Here is a 19,395-nt window from a genome sequence, read left to right as displayed (position 1 = left end):
TAATCCTCAAATGTAAAAGCTTTCCAAGGTAAGAAGCAGTATGGATTTAGGTATAATGGAGCACTAGATATAAATGTGTGTGTGTGAATTACCCTTCTGTCTGTTTGAAGAGGCTTTTGTTTTTCCCCTTACCCATCTAAATTCAATGTTGTTCCTTTTTGCTGCAGCTATTCATAGTCTAAAGTTGAGTCGCAACCATGTGGACTGGCACAGTGTGGATGAAGTGTATCTGTACAGTGATGCAACAACATCTAAAATTGCAAGAACTGTTACACAAAAGTTGGGGTTTTCCAAAGGTAATATTTCTCAGAGTTTGTAAAAAAACATAATGCAAATATCTGTATCTGAAGTTTTAATATGTGACTGGCCCCTTTTTGCTGGCGGGGTTTTGCAGGGGGGTGTAATAGGTTCCTCAGGTTGCATAATTGTAACTGGACATGGAGTGTTTTTGTTACGTTTGTTCCTTGTTACTTTGGAAGCAGCAGTTCTCATGTCCTTGCTGCATAATGCTGCTACTACAGTGGCAGTGTCTGACAGCCACAGTGTAAGAATTACAGTTGCCTTTGCAACCTTAGCTTTCTCTCTGTGTCCTTACAGACTGCCATGCTCTCCTTAAAAACACGGTTGTGCCTCCCCCTCTTGCCAGCTTGTGCTTTTTTCAGTTCATTGGACAGACCTATGAACTGAGAGGAGGGGTGAAGCACTTAGATCTAAATGGAAAGCATTTTCTGTAGGAATCCAGGCTCATTTAAGCTCAAAATTACCAGTTTTATAACCAGCAAAGCTGAGACAGTTATGAGAGAGGATGTTCCTCCTCAAATAAAGGCAGACTGTTGTCCATCTGGAATACTGGGACGTGTCCTCCCTGCCATGCTGCTCCTGTGCATTACTGAGTAACTACAAAAACAAGAAGAGGCACAAGTTGCTTTTGTTTTTTTCCTTGGTTTCTGAAGAGGCCAGGTAACAGGTCTGGCTTTAATCTGATGCCTCTGTTCTGTAATTACTGCCCTCTTAACCCACAGGGCTCTTGGGTGGATACTTAATTAATGTTTGCCAAGAATTAGTATAATTTAAGGCTCTCGTTGCCCAAGTTTCCAGAAGAGATGAAGTATTCTGTATCCACAGTGTGATTTTGGACAGCATGAAATAGATGATGTAGACATTCTGTCCTAAACGCTTTGGGAAGACAAATAGCAAATAGAAGCTCCCATGATAAACCTGTCACGTATAAGAACTGCTCTCACTATTTCTGTTGTGTTTTCCTCCTCCTCTGAAACAAAACGAGTTGCTTCTTGCTGTTTTTTCCCCACGAGGGATGGTGCTGCCTTGCTCTGTGTTGCATCCGAAGGGCTTTGCTGAATGCCAGCTTTTCTGGTGTTGCACAGCTAGCTCTCATAGGAGGCTGTTGCCTTCTGTATGGCTCTGTCACTAGAGGGGGATGAAGCCACGCTGTGCCCTGGGTTTCAGCAGCCATCTGCAGGGCAATGAGAGGATACCCATACCTGCAGAATTGATTTTTGCTTTGGCCACTGAACTGGAGAATGCCTGGGGAAACACGGGGTTTAATTGGCTGGAAAAACATGAACAGTTTGTCACTTTGTAGGAGAAATCTAAAGCCTTTCAAGCAGCTCCTCTAATGCCATCAGAGATCCAATGACAGTGAGTGCCTGTTTTATGGCAAGATCGTTTCAGTGATCACCTGCTGGGGAAGTAAGGTGGAGATACAAGGAATTTTAATGGCTGAGGTGCGTTGAAGAAGAGCATTATGTAATAAAAGTTAATGGGCAATCACACAACTGTTCTCTGAAAAAGTTGTTTTTCAAACCAGCTCTGAAATTGGTTCTTTTTGCATTGGAAATGGCTTTCTAATACATTGACTGAGAGAATGAATGTCACCTTGTTGCTCGGATCTCTCAGGAGTTGAAAACTGCAGATTGTTTAATTGCATACTAATCCTTTCTGTGTAATTGTATTTTCAGAATACTTTTTAATGTATTGGTCTCAGACAAATTAAGCTTCTGTCAACATGTAAGACCATTGCATTTCATGAAATGTAACTGATCTAGGATCATGTTTTTTCTGCAGCTTCAAGTAGTGGGACAAGGCTACATAGAGGCTATGTAGAAGAAGCTACCTTAGAAGACAAGCCACCACAAACTAGTCACATTGTGTTTGTTGTGCATGGTATTGGGCAGAAAATGGACCAAGGAAGGATCATCAAAAATACAGCTATGTGAGTCCTTCATTGTGTTTGCAGTAGCAACTCTAACCTGAATAAAATGCTGACATTGTAAAGGACAGCAGATCCTTCAGTTTAAGCTGCATCTCTTCCAATTTCCTTCTCCCTCTCTACCCCTGAGTCATTACTCTTTGTACTGGGAGTGCATTGCTTTCTATGTTAGCTCAACTGTATGAGCCTAAGGGAAAGCAGCTGCAATCAGGAAGAGCAAGGTTGTATTTTGTTTTCATGACCAACACTTCTGACTTGTAGGGGACTGTCTGGTGCATTTCCAGCACCAGTGCTCAGTGACTTTGTCAAGTGAGGGAAGATTTTCAGTTGACCAAAATCAAGGGGAATCTCCATTGCTCCTGCAGGTTGTCAGAGCAGTGAGCAAGTGAAGTGTGTGCTGGTAAGAGTGAAAGTGAGGAGCTAGAATGAATGCTGGCGTTTGTAACGGTGCCGAGTTACTTAATATGGTGGGAAGCTGTTGCTGAGAATCTGCTCGTTGAGTTCATGGAAGCCTGATGAAAAGCAAAACGTAATTAAATGCTTATGGGGTCTTTTCATTAAAAGTCTTTTGTGAAGCTTGATTTGCAAATGGGTTTTGATCTGACATCCGAGCTAAGTCAGGAGGCCACTTACAGTGCTGGTGAATAGGAGGGCAAAGTCCTGAGTTACTGAGAATGCTATCCATGAAAATAGTTCTGTGGAATATTAGGAGTTGTGAACTCCTGATGACAGAACTGAGGAGACAAGCTGGTGCTAAGGAATGCTTGATTAGCTGAAAGAAGAGGCTAAAATGTGTGAACTGCAGATCTGTGTTGTGCAGATGGTTTAGTACGTGCATCCCAAACAGTTCCACCTTCCATCAAAGTCAACAGCAGTAGCAGTGTGCCTGCTGCCTCTAGAGAAAGTGCCATGTGGAGCTGATTTCATGGTAAGGGTCTTGTGACACTGCCTTTAAATCCAGAGCAGCACTGGAGGTCAGTGCTTATGTGAGTGTCTGAGGTGCCATTGCCCTGCTGTGTGCCATCATGTCGCCAGGCTCCTGAGCTCCTGCAGCTCACTGTTCTGCTCTGCTGTCCTCAGCTGTGGTGGAGCAGGCCTCTCAATTTCACTGCTGTCAGTTGTCATCACAAAGCAACAAGCTGCTCTTTCCTGCTCTCTGCATTCTCGCACTTCACCGCTCTTATCTGTGGTGTTTTAGGAGCAAGCAGGCAAAAACACTGAGAGAGAAATCCACAGCCCTTGGTAAAAACCTGAAGCTGGTCACCAAAATATATGTAAAACCCTTTATTTTTTTAGGAGCCAATTGCACTGGTAGTGCAAAGGTCCTAAATATGAGTTGCTGGTTTAGCAGCCACCAGCAATCGTTGTCATTTAGATTTTCTACTTTTTCCTTCTACTCTGTTCTTCACTGAAAATGCAGATGGGATTTGTGTGTGTGGATTAATTTCAGCTCAGCGCAGAGTGCGCAGGTGTCCATTCCACGAGAAGTCTCACTACAGATGGCAGCACATTACATGGAACCATAGAATCACAGCATGGCCTGGGTTGCACAGGAGCACAGTGCTCATCCAACTCCAAGCCCCTGCTGTGTGCAGGTCGCCAACCAGCAGCCCAGGCTGCCCAGAGCCACATCCAGCCTGGCCTTGAATGCCTGCAGGGATGGGGCATCCACAGCCTCCTTGGGCAACCTGTGCCAGTGCCTCACCACCCTCTGGCTCCAAAACTTCCTCCTCATATCCAACCCAAACCTCCCCTGTCTCACTTTAGAACCATTCAAACAAGAGTTTTTGTGTTTCAGGTAATTTCCCTCTGGTCTCACATCCCCTCAAGAAATATCAGGCAATCAGATGGCATTGCATAAAGCTGTAAAATGCTAGTTATTGGCATAAATTGTGTAGTCTGTACAAAACCTACAAAGGAAAGCAGCATGTTAGATGGAAATTTGTTTTTTTTTTAAGAACTTATCAGTGGGGAAGATCCCATATGTTCTAGGAAGGCATTTTAGAAGAAATGTCTTCCAGGCCAATGCAGTGGCAGTTCTCACAAGCCATACTAACACTTTCTGTTAGCACTTTCATCTGTGATATGACTGTGTATTATTTTTTCTTCTTTTTTTTAAACATTCTTTTGCACCAGGGACACAAAAAGTCAAATGCTGCCTTCTGAGAATGGATAAGGGTAGGGGGATGTATTTTTTGACTTTTCAGACTTGTATGATCTAAGGAGAAAATATTTCAGTATTATTCCCTTTAAAATGGACATGGTTTTATAGGAAACCTGTAGTTGCAGCTGTGCTAACTGTATAACATAAGTCATTGCCATTGTTGTCACCATTCCTCCTTTCTTCCCTCACCAAATATTGGTACTACCAGCAGCTGCAACACATTAGCAGCCCTCGGAGCTCGTCGTTGTCTTGGGCTGCGTGCAGCTTTGGTAGGTTTGTATGTCACTTGGGATATTGATGTTCCAGTGTGGGAATTTGGGATACAGACTGGGAGAGAACAGAGACAAGGCAGGTTAGAAGGAACATGTAGGTCAACCACCAGGCCTATTGCAGATGGCTTCTCGTGGTGTCTCTTCTCCTAGGCCTTTAGGAAGTGCCCAGGATGCTAGTTTAGTGTCACACTACTTAGTTGATTACACATTATAGGATGCTGCTTCAGGCATGAGCAGGTGGTGTCCATGTCTTTGATATGCAAGTAAGTGTAGAGCCTGCTGTAAGCTGTTATCCCAGTGTTCAGGTGGGTAGAACGAAGCAGCACATTCCGTGGTGCTTTTCATTGGTTTGGTATGGTGCTTGTGGGGTCTCCAGAAGGAGATCTCCCTTTTCCCAGACCTCTCTTCTGCACTGTGTCTTTGCCACATGCACACATTATGGCATCTTTCGGATTCAATCTACCCTGCTATAAAACCTTTGTATTTTTTGCAGCCTGTATGAGAGCAGCACTTCTATTCAGAGCACAAAACCATAGCCCCACTTGAGCAAGTGGCCTTAAAAGAAAAAGAAAACTAAGTGCAAAAATGCAGCTTATAACTCAGATTTGGAGTTCTCTGCCTGTAACCCAGTGGGCTGAGAGGCACAACCAGAGCTCATTTGATATGCTGTCCTTGGATTACTGCCTCAAGAAGAAACTGGTGCATCTCCTGATGTAGCTGCATCATTAGGCAGATATTGTTCATCACAGAGCTGAAAACAGAACTCTGTTTCCAGGGTAATTTAAAATTGTATGCACTAATTTCATTAAGAAATGGAGTTCAGTCTGCTCATTAATGTGGTTCGATGCTGGGGTTGCAGGGTGTCCTGTAAGTAGGTAAATGGAAAAGATGCATTCTATCAATGTTTGAGTGAATGTGTCTTTGGGAGATGTGACATGATTTTGTTTCTGCACGGTGCAGTTAAACACATTTATTGTCTAAATGTAGCATGGCAGCTGGTACAACAAGCTGCTCCTGTCAGTGCTGATATTAACAGCAAGACTCGTCTGAGAAGAGACAGTACCTCCTCCAGGCTGGAACAATGATTCAGCTGACCTACTGTGAGCAGAATAATGAGCTGTGAGTTGTTCCAGCAGAAAAGGGGATGGTTTCTTTTAATGGAAGAAGATGCTGTATTCTGAATTTCTATGTAACATAAACCAAGATAGGATGGCTTGGTGTACTCTGCTGGCATTTTTTATTTCCCATCAGGTGCATTATTCTGGTGTTACATGACTTGTGGTACGAAGCAATGCTAACATTAAGAAATAGGAATAATTTGAAGCAATCCCGTTGTCTTACTGCAGATTGATCCTACCATCTTCTAAATTCCTGTGCTTAAAAATTGAATGGAGTAACTTCTCTGCATATTTCCACAACAGCTGTGATGTTACGATGCTTCTCCATTGCTTTTTCTCCAGGCCTGGTGTCTGTCTGCCTCTCTTTGAATCTCTTGTTTTGATTCAGATTCCTATTTGCCTTTGCTGCTGCTCACAGCACAAAAATTGCTGTCTGTGCAATCGCATCATCTTGGTACTGCACAGTCACCAATTACGTTTTTATTGCACGTCCCATTAGTAAGCTTTTTAATTGTGGATTGTCATTATAATAATTACTTCAGAATAGCAATTTTGGTAAATTTCCAATGATATGCAAGCCCTTGCAGAACACAGAGCCTCTCAGAGGCCTTCCAGTGCCTTTAAATGCTTGGATCTTAAATCAAGATTTCCTATATGCTTCTTTTTGTAAGCTTTTCAGGTGTTTGGTTCTTCTGTTTATTTTCCATTTAAAAGCTTACATTGCACTGCATGCACATTACATGTTTGTTTTCCATTCTCTGGTGCTGGTAATAATTGCGTGTTCTTCTGAAATTAAGTATGCAAATAATAGTGGTTGCTGTACCCGTCTCAACTCGAGCTTTCTTTGGAAGGCAGATGAGAAGTTCAGCCCAAGAGGTAAAGGGTGATGGTTAGGGTATTAGTACTCCTGTAGGAGCTTGTTCTGTGTGCATTAATTAGTTATCTAACACGTGGCTGCATGTTGGACCAAAGCTACAACAGTCATTACGTGCATCTCTACTCACATCTGTCCTTCTTCCCTTCTTCTCCCCAGTCCTCTCCCCTGCCCAAAATTGCACTTACGCTACTGCTGACTCTGTGCTCCTGTTGTAATCCAGATCACTGCAGTTACCAAAGAGCGAGAGCCCCATCCAGAATAAGGGAGAGAGCAGTGAGGAGGCAGGGTAGAGCAGCAGGAGCAGGGAATGTCTCATCTGCTTTGCTGCCAAAACCAGCATCAACCAAAGAGCAGCCTTGCTGCTGTTTGTAAGCTGTGCCAGGTAGGGAGGCACTTGGTTTGGAGTACCTGAACTGAACCTCTGAAGCCTTCTCTCGGAGATCCTGTTGTCGTAACCTAGAATTTTGGGTTCTTTTGATCATGCAGAGTCCCATTAATCTTGAAAAGGATGAAGTATGAATCACGATTATGTTCACTTTGATGGTCTCCTAGAATTTTCATCTTTCTTCTGAAGTAAAATGAGTCTCCATATGTCCTAGAGCAGCACTCTGAGTATCTTAAGGCCTGAGAGCAGAGGAATCCCTGAAGAGCAGTGGCAGAGGACAACACGTGCCTCACAGGTGCTCTTTGAAGTCTGCCTTGAAAAAAACTGCATTTCTGAAACGCAGCTGAGCTTTTGAACCTGGTGTCCCTTTCATTTCCCCTGGCTTCAGCAGAACTCAGTATTTAGTGCTCATGCCCACTGCTCTCACTTGACTTAGCAAACATAGTGTAAGCCAGCCCCGTGTTTTCCCAATAGCTTGTGGTATTCTCAAGGAGGCTGGGAGTGCTGAGCTCAATTTACAGAGCTCCAGAGTGGTGAAACCAATGCAGGAATGCTTTTGAAGCATAATGTCTCTCCTGTGAAGAAAGGTTCAGGGAGCTGGGCTTGTTTAGCTTGGAGAAGAGAAGGCTGCAGGGAGACCTCATGGTGGCCTTCAGTGCTTGAAGGGAGCGGATAAACAGGAGGGGAACGGCTGTGTGTGAGGGTGGGTGGTGATGGGACAAGGGGAATGGTTTTAACGTGAGACAGGGGAGGTTTGGGTTGGATATGAGGAGGAAGTTTTTCAGCCAGAGGTGGTGAGGCACTGGCACAGGTTGCCCAAGGAGGCTGTGGATGCCCCATCCCTGCAGGCATTCAAGGCCAGGCTGGATGTGGCTCTGGGCAGCCTGGGCTGCTGGTTGGCGACCTGCACACAGCAGGGGTTGGAGCTGGATGAGCATTGTGCTCCTTTGCAACCCAGGCCATTCTATGGCTCTGTGTACAGGTGTGTGACCCAAACAAGGCATTAGTTTGTTTTGTTCCTGGGTTAACAACAGAAAGAATAGAGAGCTGCTCTGAGTGAATTTCTTGTTCATCCCGGTAGTGTATAATGTTGTGAGAGTAAAGGTATTTTGGTTGATGAAGTTTTCAAGCAAGCAGCAATGCTACCTGATTTATTTATTTTTTCCCCCACCTTTTTACTGGGGTTCGTTCCTGCTTTTGTGATGAAATGAAAATTGTGGAATGAATAGGAGAAGTTGATTCTTTTATCTTTTATTAACTGTGCCACGTGTTCAGCAATCAACACAGTGTTATTATTCCCACTTTATGAGTGGTGTCATGGAATCACAGAATCGCTCGGGTTGGAATGGACCTTAAGGAGCATCTAGTTCCAACCCCCAAATAGGTGTATTCCCACCTTGTAACAGGTGTATTATTCCCACTGTACAAATGAGTGCATGCATTTAGAGCACAAGGAGAGGAAGGAAAGCTGTTGAAGGTTGTCCTGTTCCCAGCCACTCACCCTACTGCTCTCTATCCTAAATCTTAGAATCCTGGAACGGCCTGGGTTGCACAGGAGCACAGTGCTCATCCAGCTCCAAGCCCCTGCTGTGTGCAGGTCGCCAACCAGCAGCCCAGGCTGCCCAGAGCCACATCCAGCCTGGCCTTGAATGCCTGCAGGGATGGGGCATCCACAGCCTCCTTGGGCAACCTGTGCCAGTGCCTCACCACCCTCTGGCTGAAAAACTTCCTCCTCATATCCAACCTAAACCTCCCCTGTCTCAGTTCAATCATGAGCTCAGAGGCAGAAGCTGATGTAATGCCTCCTAAACCCAAGACCATTCCTCATGCTTGGCTGTGGATTGTCTGGCTGAAGAGCATCTGTAAAGATGGTTTGGGAACAAGCAGAGTAGAATGTTCTACCCTTCAGGTGTTTTGCAGTGTTACCAACTATCAAGGTGATTTTATAAAATCTGTGTAGTAGATTGATCTTACTGTAGCTGGTTTCTTTTGTACAAGTTGTGTATGCTTCACAGAAGTAAAACGAGTAGTGTAATGATTAGAAAAAAAAATTAGAAGTAATACTTGTCAATATGTTAAAACATCTTTGGAATAGACTTTCTTATGCAAGGATACCTACCTATGTAAATATAGCGGTGTTATTTCATTGCATTAACCAGAGAGAGGCAGCCCAGTGTTTTATTTATGGTGAGTCTCAGAAGTATTTATTTTCAGGCCATTGCTCCTTGCTTGCAGCGTAGCAATATGTCACAGTGCTTTCCAAGGCATGCATTGCATCTGGGCTCAAGTGCATTTTCGCTTAGAAAAATCATAAATTCTAGTTGTTACAGTGTGCTGGGGTGTATAGATTTAAGTAATTGTTGCTCTGGGGTCAATATTTCAGCTTCTGTTTGTATCGGAAAGGGGAATAACTCTGCATGTTTAGATGAGGATTTATCACTTCGGTTAGTGTTAATTTCACAAGTGGCTGGAGAGCCTTGCCAGCTAATAAAATAGCTAAAAACATGATTTTTCTTTAAGCCAGAAGGCATTTAATTAAAAGAAAGAAAAAAAAATAGCGAAGCAGAGTGCATTGATGTAGCAGGTGTTTTGTGTATGAGCATAGCCACGCTGCTTAGCAATTACATCGCAGCTTTGATCAACATTTGTCATCCAAAACTGTTGATGAAAACCAGTGGGAGATGCCACATAGTGCCATTCGCTGGGAATGAGATGTGCTGCTCTGGAAATTGGCCTTCTGATGTGTTTTGATGCCATTGTGACTCTCGGTTGGTATCAGGAGATCGGTGTGACATTGCTGCCGTAACAGTGGGGGATCTTTCTGATTGCTTTTGGCCAGTGATAGAGCTGGATTATCTCTAAGCAAGTTCAGTTTTAGGCAAAAAAAATAATACATTTTTTTGTAACTGCATAGTTTGTGATCTGCAAAATGTCAGTCGTGTTCTGTAGCATTAACCAGCTCCTTAAGGTTCAGTGGCAGTGTGGGATGGCGAGCAGAGGAGCACGCTTGGACGTACACTGAGAAATGCATTTGCTGCACACTTGGTCAGTGAAGTGGCAGTTAACAAAATCTGTTGAAACAAAACTCATGTGTGCTTTGCTGGAGTGTGTTTTGCAAGGCACCAGGAGGATGCATTGATTTTTCCAACACGCCCAGGTGCATCTGAGCATTTGGCCTTTTCAGCAGAAGCCTGGAACTCTGTTGCCAAATGGCAGAATGCTTCTGGGCAGCCACAGCTGATGTGGGGGCAACCCCCAGATGTGGGTAAAAGTTGGAACTGTGCTTTGTGTTTAACAAAGTGTTGTGATTTGGTTTCCTGGCAGGGAGTTCCACTTTAGCTCCTCCTTGTCTTTGGTGTGCAAGATATATTCAAAAAGCACATGCAGCACTAAGCAGAGGAAAGGTTTGTCAGCCTTAACTGAAGCAGATCCTCTTGCCTTTCCCCCACCTCAAATGGGAAGAACGCTGTGCTGTATGTAAACCTTTGGACTACAGACTAGGAGATTAGAAGTGCAATCAAACCAGGCTTTAAAAATAGAGATGTTGATTAGCTGCATTTCTTGGCTGCTTGGTCATGCCACTGGTAACTATTTTGAAACACTGTGTGCCAAAGGATGTTCTCTCCTTTCCCTTTCTTTCATTTTCTTTCCCTTCCCTTCCTCCCCAGAAAAGCACCAGTAATGGAAAATATTTTGACAGCCCACTTCCATTAATATTTTGGTGCATCGCAGAACGACTTAGTACCATATGAGCTGCCAGTAGGAGCTGAAATTCAGCTCTGCATTTGTTCCTCTGCACACATCTGCCTTCAGCCTTCCTGCACAGCATAAATCCTGTTAGGGAGTTGGGTCTGCACAGGGCAGCAGCTACACTGGGAAATGAAGGATGAATTTCATCCACACTTCCTCCTTTTCATCTGTGCTGTCACCTCCTGCTGCAGTCTCATGAAAGAGCTTTGAGCAGCCCCTGTCCTGGTGTGGCAGCTCCCTGCTGCCTACTGCTGGCTTTGTTTTGAAGGGGTAAAGATGGACTTGATCTCAAGGCAGGAGTTTGACAGAGTTGTCTGTATGGGATACCACCAAGTGCTGACACTGCTCTGGTGCACACAGTTTTGCTCATCAAACAGAGGAGCTTCAGTGATTACTGTCTCAGGTGATCCAGGCTGAATGGTTGCATTTCTGTCAAGCAGAACAAGAGCACTCATACTCAAGGAAAAGTATCTCAGCTGGGGGGGGTTAAACTTCCCAAAGCACGTCTGGATTGGTAGAAGTGCTGATGGGAGATTAATGTCACCTTGCATTTGGTCATAGCAGTCATGAGAGGGAGGCTGGCTTTGAAAATAGGAAAAAAAAAAACCCACAGGGCTTCAAAGCAAAACTCTGATGGCTGTAACTGGGAAGCAGCTGCTGGAAGCTGCAAGTTGAAATGCTAATAAATCACCCTGTGTCTCTCACTGAGAACTCTTAAGCCTTCCATTCTGATATGTGAAGTTAACATTCTGACTTATCAAGCACTGTTTTTATTAGTTTTCTTTGTGTTTAAAAGCACTGAACTGTCTTCCTTAGTGGTCTAAATGGTTGATTTCAGTGCGTTCAGGATTCCAAGACAGTAAAATTGTTAGTTTTCAGATCATATGCTGCTCAAACCAACCAGAGTTAACAGATGTTTGTCAGTTGAACTTGAATGGTTTGGATCAGGCTCAAAATGAAATCACAAAGAGCTCTGAAGCTCTTTGGAGAATGCAATGCACACAATTTTCCACTGTATGAGGATTTAAGCACTTTTTAACAAAATTGAGAGGTGAAGTAATTAGCAGTGTTGGTAAGCATACATTGACATACCTTGAAAGCAGTGAGAAACGCATTGCACCTGGATGCACTGAATTGCCTGCTAAGAGCACCATTAGCAGCCTTAACAGGAACATATTCTGTCTGTGTTTTTTTTTTCAAGGATGCGAGATACTGCAAGAAAAATAGAAGAAAAGTATTTTTCCAACCTTGCAACACATGTTGAATTTCTTCCAGTTGAATGGAGGTCAAAACTCACCCTCGATGGAGGTACTTTCTTTGGCTCTTTGGTTGTTCAGTAGCTGCAGTCTGCAAAACTGTCCCCAGAAGTTTCGTGCTGTATTCTTTGCCTGTGCCTTGTTTGGATTTTAGCCTTCTCCTGCATGTAACTTAAGCCTCTTTTCTTTCAGACACTGTGGACTCCATTACCCCAGACAAAGTGCGGGGTCTGAGGGACATGCTGAACAGCAGTGCCATGGATATCATGTACTACACAAGTCCTCTTTATAGAGATGAAGTAAGTGGATTTTATATGAATTTTACTAGAGCAGGGCAGAGAGGCTGAAATAAACTGGATTTGGTGTTATTAAAGTTTCCTTCTGAGACCCTGAACTGAGCAAAGACCTGCAAAGGTCTTTGAGGTATGGTTTAGTAGCTTGTGGTACTAATAGGAATGGGAGGGTGGTTGGACTAGATGATCTTGCAGGTCGTTTCCAACCTTGCAATTCTGTGATTCTGTGGAGGAAGCAGGAGCTTAAATGCATTGTATTTAGATGGAACAAAGTAAGGCGTCAGTGCCACAGCAAGTGGCATTGCTTTTGTCACGTCCTGCCAGTCCTCACCTCCTGTATCAGTGACTGCATGCAGCATGACAGGGTCAGGGATTCCCATTGTCAAGTTGTGGTTACATGTCTATCATCTGGATTTGACAGCATTCATCCTGGGAGTTGAAGGAGGAACAGCCAGGCTTCTATGCCAGATGGGCAATAGAAGTGTGTCTTTTGGTATTCTGCAGTAGAAAATAAGCAATATTATGTGTGCAAGCATATAATAGATGAGGGTGATATCACTGAGAATTAATCAGCTTTAAAATGTCCTGAAAGACGTTTTGCTTCTGAAAGAACAGGGATTCTGGGTTCTCCCTGTCAGTGAATGTGTAAAGGGTCTGGAAAACATCCAGCATGAGGATCCTCATCCCTGCTGTTTAGGGACTCTAAGTTTGGTATGTATTTTAGAGAAATTAAATGAAAAGCTGATGTTTGCGCTTCAAGTAATCAAAATACAGAGTTCTAATGGGAGAAAAGTAGAAAAACAACAACTATAATCAGTGTGGTTTTAGAGCAGAAATGATTGGCTAAAATGGGTCTCGATCAGATTAGAAACAGAAGGGTTTTTCGCAGCTTTTTCATGCATCTGTGTATGCTGAGCTAAGGAACTCCTTTAAGGTGGGATCCTTCTTACCTCCAACAAACATGTGCTGTTGGTTGTATCCTGCAGGTTGCTGTCTTGTCTTCCTGTATAGGCACACATGCTTTAGTCTGTTCAGATGCAGTGTGGCCTCGTTCAATGGAAAAGCCTCAAAGGTTAAAAAAGAAAAAGAAAGTACCCCAAAGATTAAGAACCCCAAGAGCATCCTTTGTCACACATTCTGGAAAAGCCCCATGGGGTTGTTTTATGATTAGTTTCTATAGGAATTCTAGCTTTTCCTACGTTGCTTGTGTTATAAATGAAGTAATTCTAATCTTTTTGCAGCTTTCATGCCCAACCTGCATGGTTTGACTGGAGGTGAGAGGTGGACAAATACTTTCAAAGCTTACTTGAGGCTTTGGTGCTACCTTTCATTAAACTTTGATATGTTTAATTATTTCAGACTGTTGACATAATTGCCAAACCTAAAACTCCTAGTAGTACTGATTTTGCTTATAGCAGCCATGGCTGTGAAACTGCTGTGAGCCTTTTCAGCTTCCAGTGCTAGAAATAAGCGTACTGAAAGCTGTGCTCTTGTTGCTCAGTAATGCAGAGTTTATTGTTCAGGGCTTCTGGGTTCTCAGCTGTGTATCAGGTTTCTTTGTTGTGGAACTGAGAGCAGCCTGAGCTGCTGTAGCAAGTGAAGAAAACTTCTCTGGCAGCTCAAAAATAGATTTTTGAAGTGCATTAGAGGCTCGGCATGTCTTTTGGGCAGTGAATTAGCTAGCAAAGGTTAGGTATGCAGGCCACCGGTGCATGAAGAATTCAATTTGTTGCTCAGTAGAGCTGTAGTTTTACAGGTATATCGCATCCCTGAGGTATGAGAATTGGCAAATACAATGAGTGTACTGTGGCTGTGCTTAGATCTGATTACACAAGTTGTTTTCTTCACTTAATCAAGTGAATTTTCCTGAAACGTCTGCAACAATACACGCGAGATTGCCATTACCCTGCCTTATTCAGGCTGCACCAATACGTCTTACACCTTTCTCAAAGCAAAGTTGGACAGTTTGAATAGCAAGCAAGAAACAAGAAAGCAATCTTACAGGTGTAATGTTAAAACCTTGAAGAACAGGTTCCTGAAATGAATGCCTGGGATGCAGGTTTGCTGCTTCACTCAGCTGTTCCTGTTCTGACCCTGAGGTACCAGGGATGCGGCTTCTGGACGGATGCCACTATTTCACATGGAGCTGTGTAAGCTTCCACTCAATGCACGGTTCTGTTCATCTTTTCACCTTTTATTTTGCCTTTAGCTACAGAAAGGAGGCTTGTATGTTTTTTAGATCCTGCTCCTTGTCCCATTTCATTTCCTGTGCACAGACTGAACAGTGTATTACCAACTGAGCACTCCTCTGGAAAATCAGCAGGTTTTTTTTTTCTTTTTCCCCAGTGTTCAGTGTTCACTTTGTTCCAAGTACTCATTCCAGCTGAGAAGGGAGCCTTGTCTTCAAGCATTCATGTGGTCACATGCAGCTCAGAATTAGTATGCTCACCACTTCACAATACCAACCCGCTTCTTTGTGTACTGTTGGCACTCCTGAAGCTTTCCATCCAGAAATCTTAGAATCCTGGAATGGCCTGGGTTGCACAGGAGCACAGTGCTCATCCAGCTCCAACCCCTGCTGTGTGCAGGTCGCCAACCAGCAGCCCAGGCTGCCCAGAGCCACATCCAGCCTGGCCTTGAATGCCTGCAGGGATGGGGATCCACAGCCTCCTTGGGCAACCTGTGCTAGTGCCTCACCACCCTCTGGCTGAATCTTGAAAGGAATGAATGAAACTTTGCTGTGCCCTATGAAATAAATTGAACAGTACAGTGAGTTTGCCCTAGAGAAGAGTAAAAGCTGTTATCCACCTGAGAGCACTTAAAAATACTTTGCTATTAATTCTTTTCTAATTCAAAGGCCTTTCCCCACATCTGGAATGTAGCCATTGCTTTAAAGCTTCTGATCACTCTTTTAACATCTTAGTAAGGGATGTTCAAGTGGGTATGTGTTGAAGAAAGAAAAGGAGAAGCTTTGTTGTATTGGCTTTCACCTTAGATAGTAGTCAGCTGCTCCAGATGCAGCTGGATTGTTCAGCGAAGCGTTATGGGATCCTGGCAGGTAACCCCCTCTCTGATTGCAAGTATAATTTTCTCCTGCAACACGGTAGAATATCCCAAAGGTGCCTCTTACTTGTGATGTGCAACGTGATACCAGCCAGATATCAATAATTCAGCAAGCATCTCGGGCAGCCTGGGCTCAGAGCTCAGGATGGAGGATGTTTGCAGCCCACACATTCAGCTGTGGCATTTGTGTGAGCTGAGCATGGTGCTGTGCAGCTCCTCATCTACACTGAGGTCCCTGAGTAAAACACGATCAAAACTGTTCAAATATTGCACAGATGCCAACTTAGTGCTTTTCTTTATCTTTTGAGGCATGCATGCCTACCTTGAAACAAACAACTTTACACTGATCCTGGTCTTGCTGTTGCAAGACTTCGCTTCACACCCATGTCACTGTAGCTTCGTATTTCTTTAATAATAAATGCTTCTGGCAGAGATTGGAAAGCCTAATTGACACACTGCGAATTCAGCGTTGTCACCTTTGTTATATTGTTAAGTGCTTATTTTACTGGTCTTCGGTGTGCTTACTTCCAGCCTAATTGTAATTCTATACATTATTGATACGCCTCGTGGCAGAAAGTGCCTTTTGTGCAGGCTGAATATTATTTCCACCCATCTTAGAAAGACCTTTAAAGATTCATTCAGACAGTGCAAGAGTCTCAGAGATCAATTGATGTTTATGGGATGCTTCCGCCACAGCTGAAGTGCAGGGAGGGCAGAGGGTCCTGCATTCCTCACCAGCTGAGGGCAGAGGGAGTGAAGGATCTGGGACACAGTGGCTGCAGGCTTGGTGTTGGTGGAGCCTGGCAGGCTGTGTCATGCAGCTGACCTAGCATGGCTCCACTCTGAAATGGCCTGGTAGTCTGCTGTTACACGTGTATTAAAATCAAGGGATTCACATCTGTGAACCTTGGAACTTGTGTTCGTTCTTACAACAGGTTTCGTCCCTCTGATACAAGGTCTGGCAAAGAAATGTGCTGCTTTCAGCAATAAAAGGAAGTTGTTTCTATGTCTTTCAAAAGGAGAAGGGTTTGAAGCAGGAAATCTTTAGCTGAGACTGCTTGAGCACTGTCTTTGCTTATTCTGTTGAACCTAATAGGGAACTGCCTGCCAGCGCTTTCATGGCTTGATTAATTCATTGGATTGTCAACTTTATAAAGTGGTTACTGGATCTGCTTTCTGTGCAGTCTTGAATGCTGCGACTTGGATACGAATGCCTTAGGCTCAGCTTCTCAACCAAAAAGGGGTACTGAGGGAGGCATTGGGCTGTGTGCTTCCTTTTAATGTAAAATGACTAATAGATGAAGCCTTTCCTGCCTGTTCACCCCATGAAGTCTCATTCTGGCCTCTCATCTGTTGTTGGGACACACTACTGGCCCCCATCCATCAGGATATATGACAGCTTTGTATTCGGGAGGGTCAGCAGCCTCCCGCCACTGTGTGCTGCCATGTTCTCCTGGTTCATGTGAAGCAAACTCCTTCTCAGTGCTTTTATCATAGAACCACAGCATGGCCTGGGTTGCAAAGGAGCACAGTGCTCATCCAGCTCCAACCCCCTGCTGTGTGCAGGTCGCCAACCAGCAGATTTATCGATCTATCCTTGAGCCGCAGGTTTTTGTTGGCTGTTAAGGACCTTATTGTACCTCCAGTAGGCCCAAGCACTTTCTTATTGCCTGCTTGTTGAACAGGTTTATACTTCTGAAGTTCTCCCAGCACTTGGAGTGAGCTGCTAACAAAATTCTGTTCCACAGATTGCTTTCAGATTCTTTTCCCATGAATCCTACAAAAACATTCCTGCTGTTCAAGCTGGAGGGGTGCAAAGGTCGGGTTTCCTGCACTCCCTTTTGATATGTAGCTGTGCTTTGAGTTTTTTCCTCTTGGACTTCAAGCTGTTCATGTGAGAAGACTGTCCAGTGGTGAGCTCCTATGGAGAGGCCAGAGAAAGGCCCTGGAAAGTTACAAGGGGAGGTTGTTGGAGCTGACTGCTGCCAAAAAAGGACCATCAGCAGAGCCCAAGACAAGAGCAGCATTTTTTGTTGTCTTTGACAGATCAAAGAGCTTGAGACCAGAGACCTGCATGCAATTTTCAGCTGCAAACAAGTCACTGAAGGTTTGAGTAGCAGCCGTGCAATGTCTGTGTCACTTCTGTGCTTGGGGTGCCAGCGGGGTTTTGTACTCCTTGTTCTCTTGGAAGAACTCATTTCCTCTATATTGAGGGAAAGTGTTATTTACTATCCTGAAAAGCCAGCTTTTGCCCCAGCAACCAGCCTGCTGGGATGCGCAGGATCCTGCCTGGAGCTCTTTGGTGTGGACCAGGAGGTGTTTGTCTGCCTTGTGCGCATTCTTCTGCATTGCAGAAAACAGGAGTGCTCATCTATGCTTGAGTCTCACAGGGCTTCTTTCCATCCGAAGAGGATGAACAGCTGTTTCAGATGTCGGTGGCTGTGATTTAGAGGCTTATTATTTTCCAGCTTCACACAGGATGCAGTTAAAACCTTCACATAGGAGCTTCAGCTGAGACAGGCAGCAGCTCCGGGTATTTCACTGCTTCCACGGTTACTTATCCCCTTCATCTTTCAACAGTCCAGGCTTACCCAGGTACCCAAGAGCTAATTAGAGACATGATCCTTCTGCTTGTGTAGTCAGCATCTTCACAGAATCATTAAGGCTGGAAAAGACCTCTGAGATCCCCAAGCCCACCCCTCCATCCCACTGCCCACGTCCCTCAGTGCCACATCCTCTGGAACACCTGCAGGGACGGTGACCCCACCACTGCTGGGCAGCTGTGCCACTGCAGCACTTCTCTTTCTGAGAAGAAATTTTTCCTGATATCCAAGCCAGACCTTCCCTGGAGCAACTTGAGGCCAGCACCTCTCATCCTGAAGTTGTTATTTTGGAGATGAGAGCAGTGCATCTCCTCTGGCAGAGCCTCTGTGCCTTGTTCATAAAGCATGTACCCTCGCCACCTGGACTCCTCAGTGGTTGGATGGACTGCCATTTTTCTGCACGTTGGAAGCCATGTGGTAGACAGGCATGTAATTGAAAGGCAGATGGGATTTATGGTCGGATCAGAGCAGGCCCAGTGATCCATTCCTATACCTTGACTGTCAGTCTTGGTTTGCCTTCCCCTCAGACTGCAGGAGTGTCACTCTGGCTCTCTACATGTGTGCAGGAAAATTCCTTGCTAGGCTTTTATTTAGGCTTGTGAAGGTCATAGAGCATTTAACCTCAGTTTGTCAGAATCAAAAACAGTGACATCTGAGCAACTTGATCCTGTGGGCTTTGGTTTCCTACATGGGAGATGCGCTGGCAAAAGTTCAGCTGATAAAGGAAGCTCCAAGCAACTGGATTGACTTCTCATGGAGCAAAAAGAGAATTGCTCCCCAAAGAGCTGCACAGTGGGTAGCAGTGTGCTGCATCTGCTTGGTCCCCATGGCATTTTTCTTCCTTTGCTCTGCTTTGCTGAAACCTTTGACTGCTGGCAATCAAGGCTCTTGCTTGCCCTCTGGGACCAGAATCAAACATGTAGGAAATGCATCCATGACTCGGACACAGCTCTGTCAAACTGGCAAAGGCTGTGTCTTGGGTGTCTTTTGCACCTCTGGAAATGCAGTAATGCATACTGGCTCTCTATTCAGTCTGAGGATTGTGGGCTGCTTAGTGTGCCTGGTTATGACTTGCTATAAAGTCTTTGAAATTTGACTGCATTAAGGGCTCCAGGCATTGTAAAGCTTGCTTTTATTTGTATTTTATGCATGAGTGTTAGTGGCACATCTGAATGCTTCATAGCATTTTAATCCTACACCAAACTTTTGCACTGAAATAATTGATCTGCTTGCTGTGCTCAGGATTTATTTCTCCCAAAATCACAACAGGGAGAAAGGGCTTTCCTAGGAAGCAAGACAGAAATGTTGGAAGATTTTCGGTACCTTTCTATCAAAGGTTGCTGCATCCTCAGTCTGATGCAGTCAAAGGGCCAGCTGGGGTGCA

At 44.4% G+C, this 19,395-nt stretch overlaps 1 protein-coding gene across 2 annotated transcripts in view; it reads left to right on the top strand.

The window, feature by feature from the left end:
• Nucleotides 1-19,395, top strand: part of DDHD1 (DDHD domain containing 1) — a 62,811-nt gene that overhangs the window by 27,907 nt on the left and 15,509 nt on the right. For both annotated transcript variants that reach the window (XM_048949145.1, XM_048949146.1), the window contains 4 exons: nucleotides 168-296; nucleotides 2,086-2,233; nucleotides 11,998-12,104; nucleotides 12,245-12,351. In XM_048949145.1, the coding sequence (XP_048805102.1) occupies nucleotides 168-296; nucleotides 2,086-2,233; nucleotides 11,998-12,104; nucleotides 12,245-12,351 (491 nt within the window). The remainder of the gene's footprint in view (nucleotides 1-167; nucleotides 297-2,085; nucleotides 2,234-11,997; nucleotides 12,105-12,244; nucleotides 12,352-19,395) is intronic.

This window comes from Lagopus muta, chromosome 6 (assembly GCF_023343835.1).
Source record: "Lagopus muta isolate bLagMut1 chromosome 6, bLagMut1 primary, whole genome shotgun sequence".
NCBI lineage: Eukaryota > Metazoa > Chordata > Aves > Galliformes > Phasianidae > Lagopus > Lagopus muta.
The sequence above is the reverse complement of the archived record's forward strand: the minus strand, read 5'-3'. Positions and strand labels throughout refer to the sequence as shown.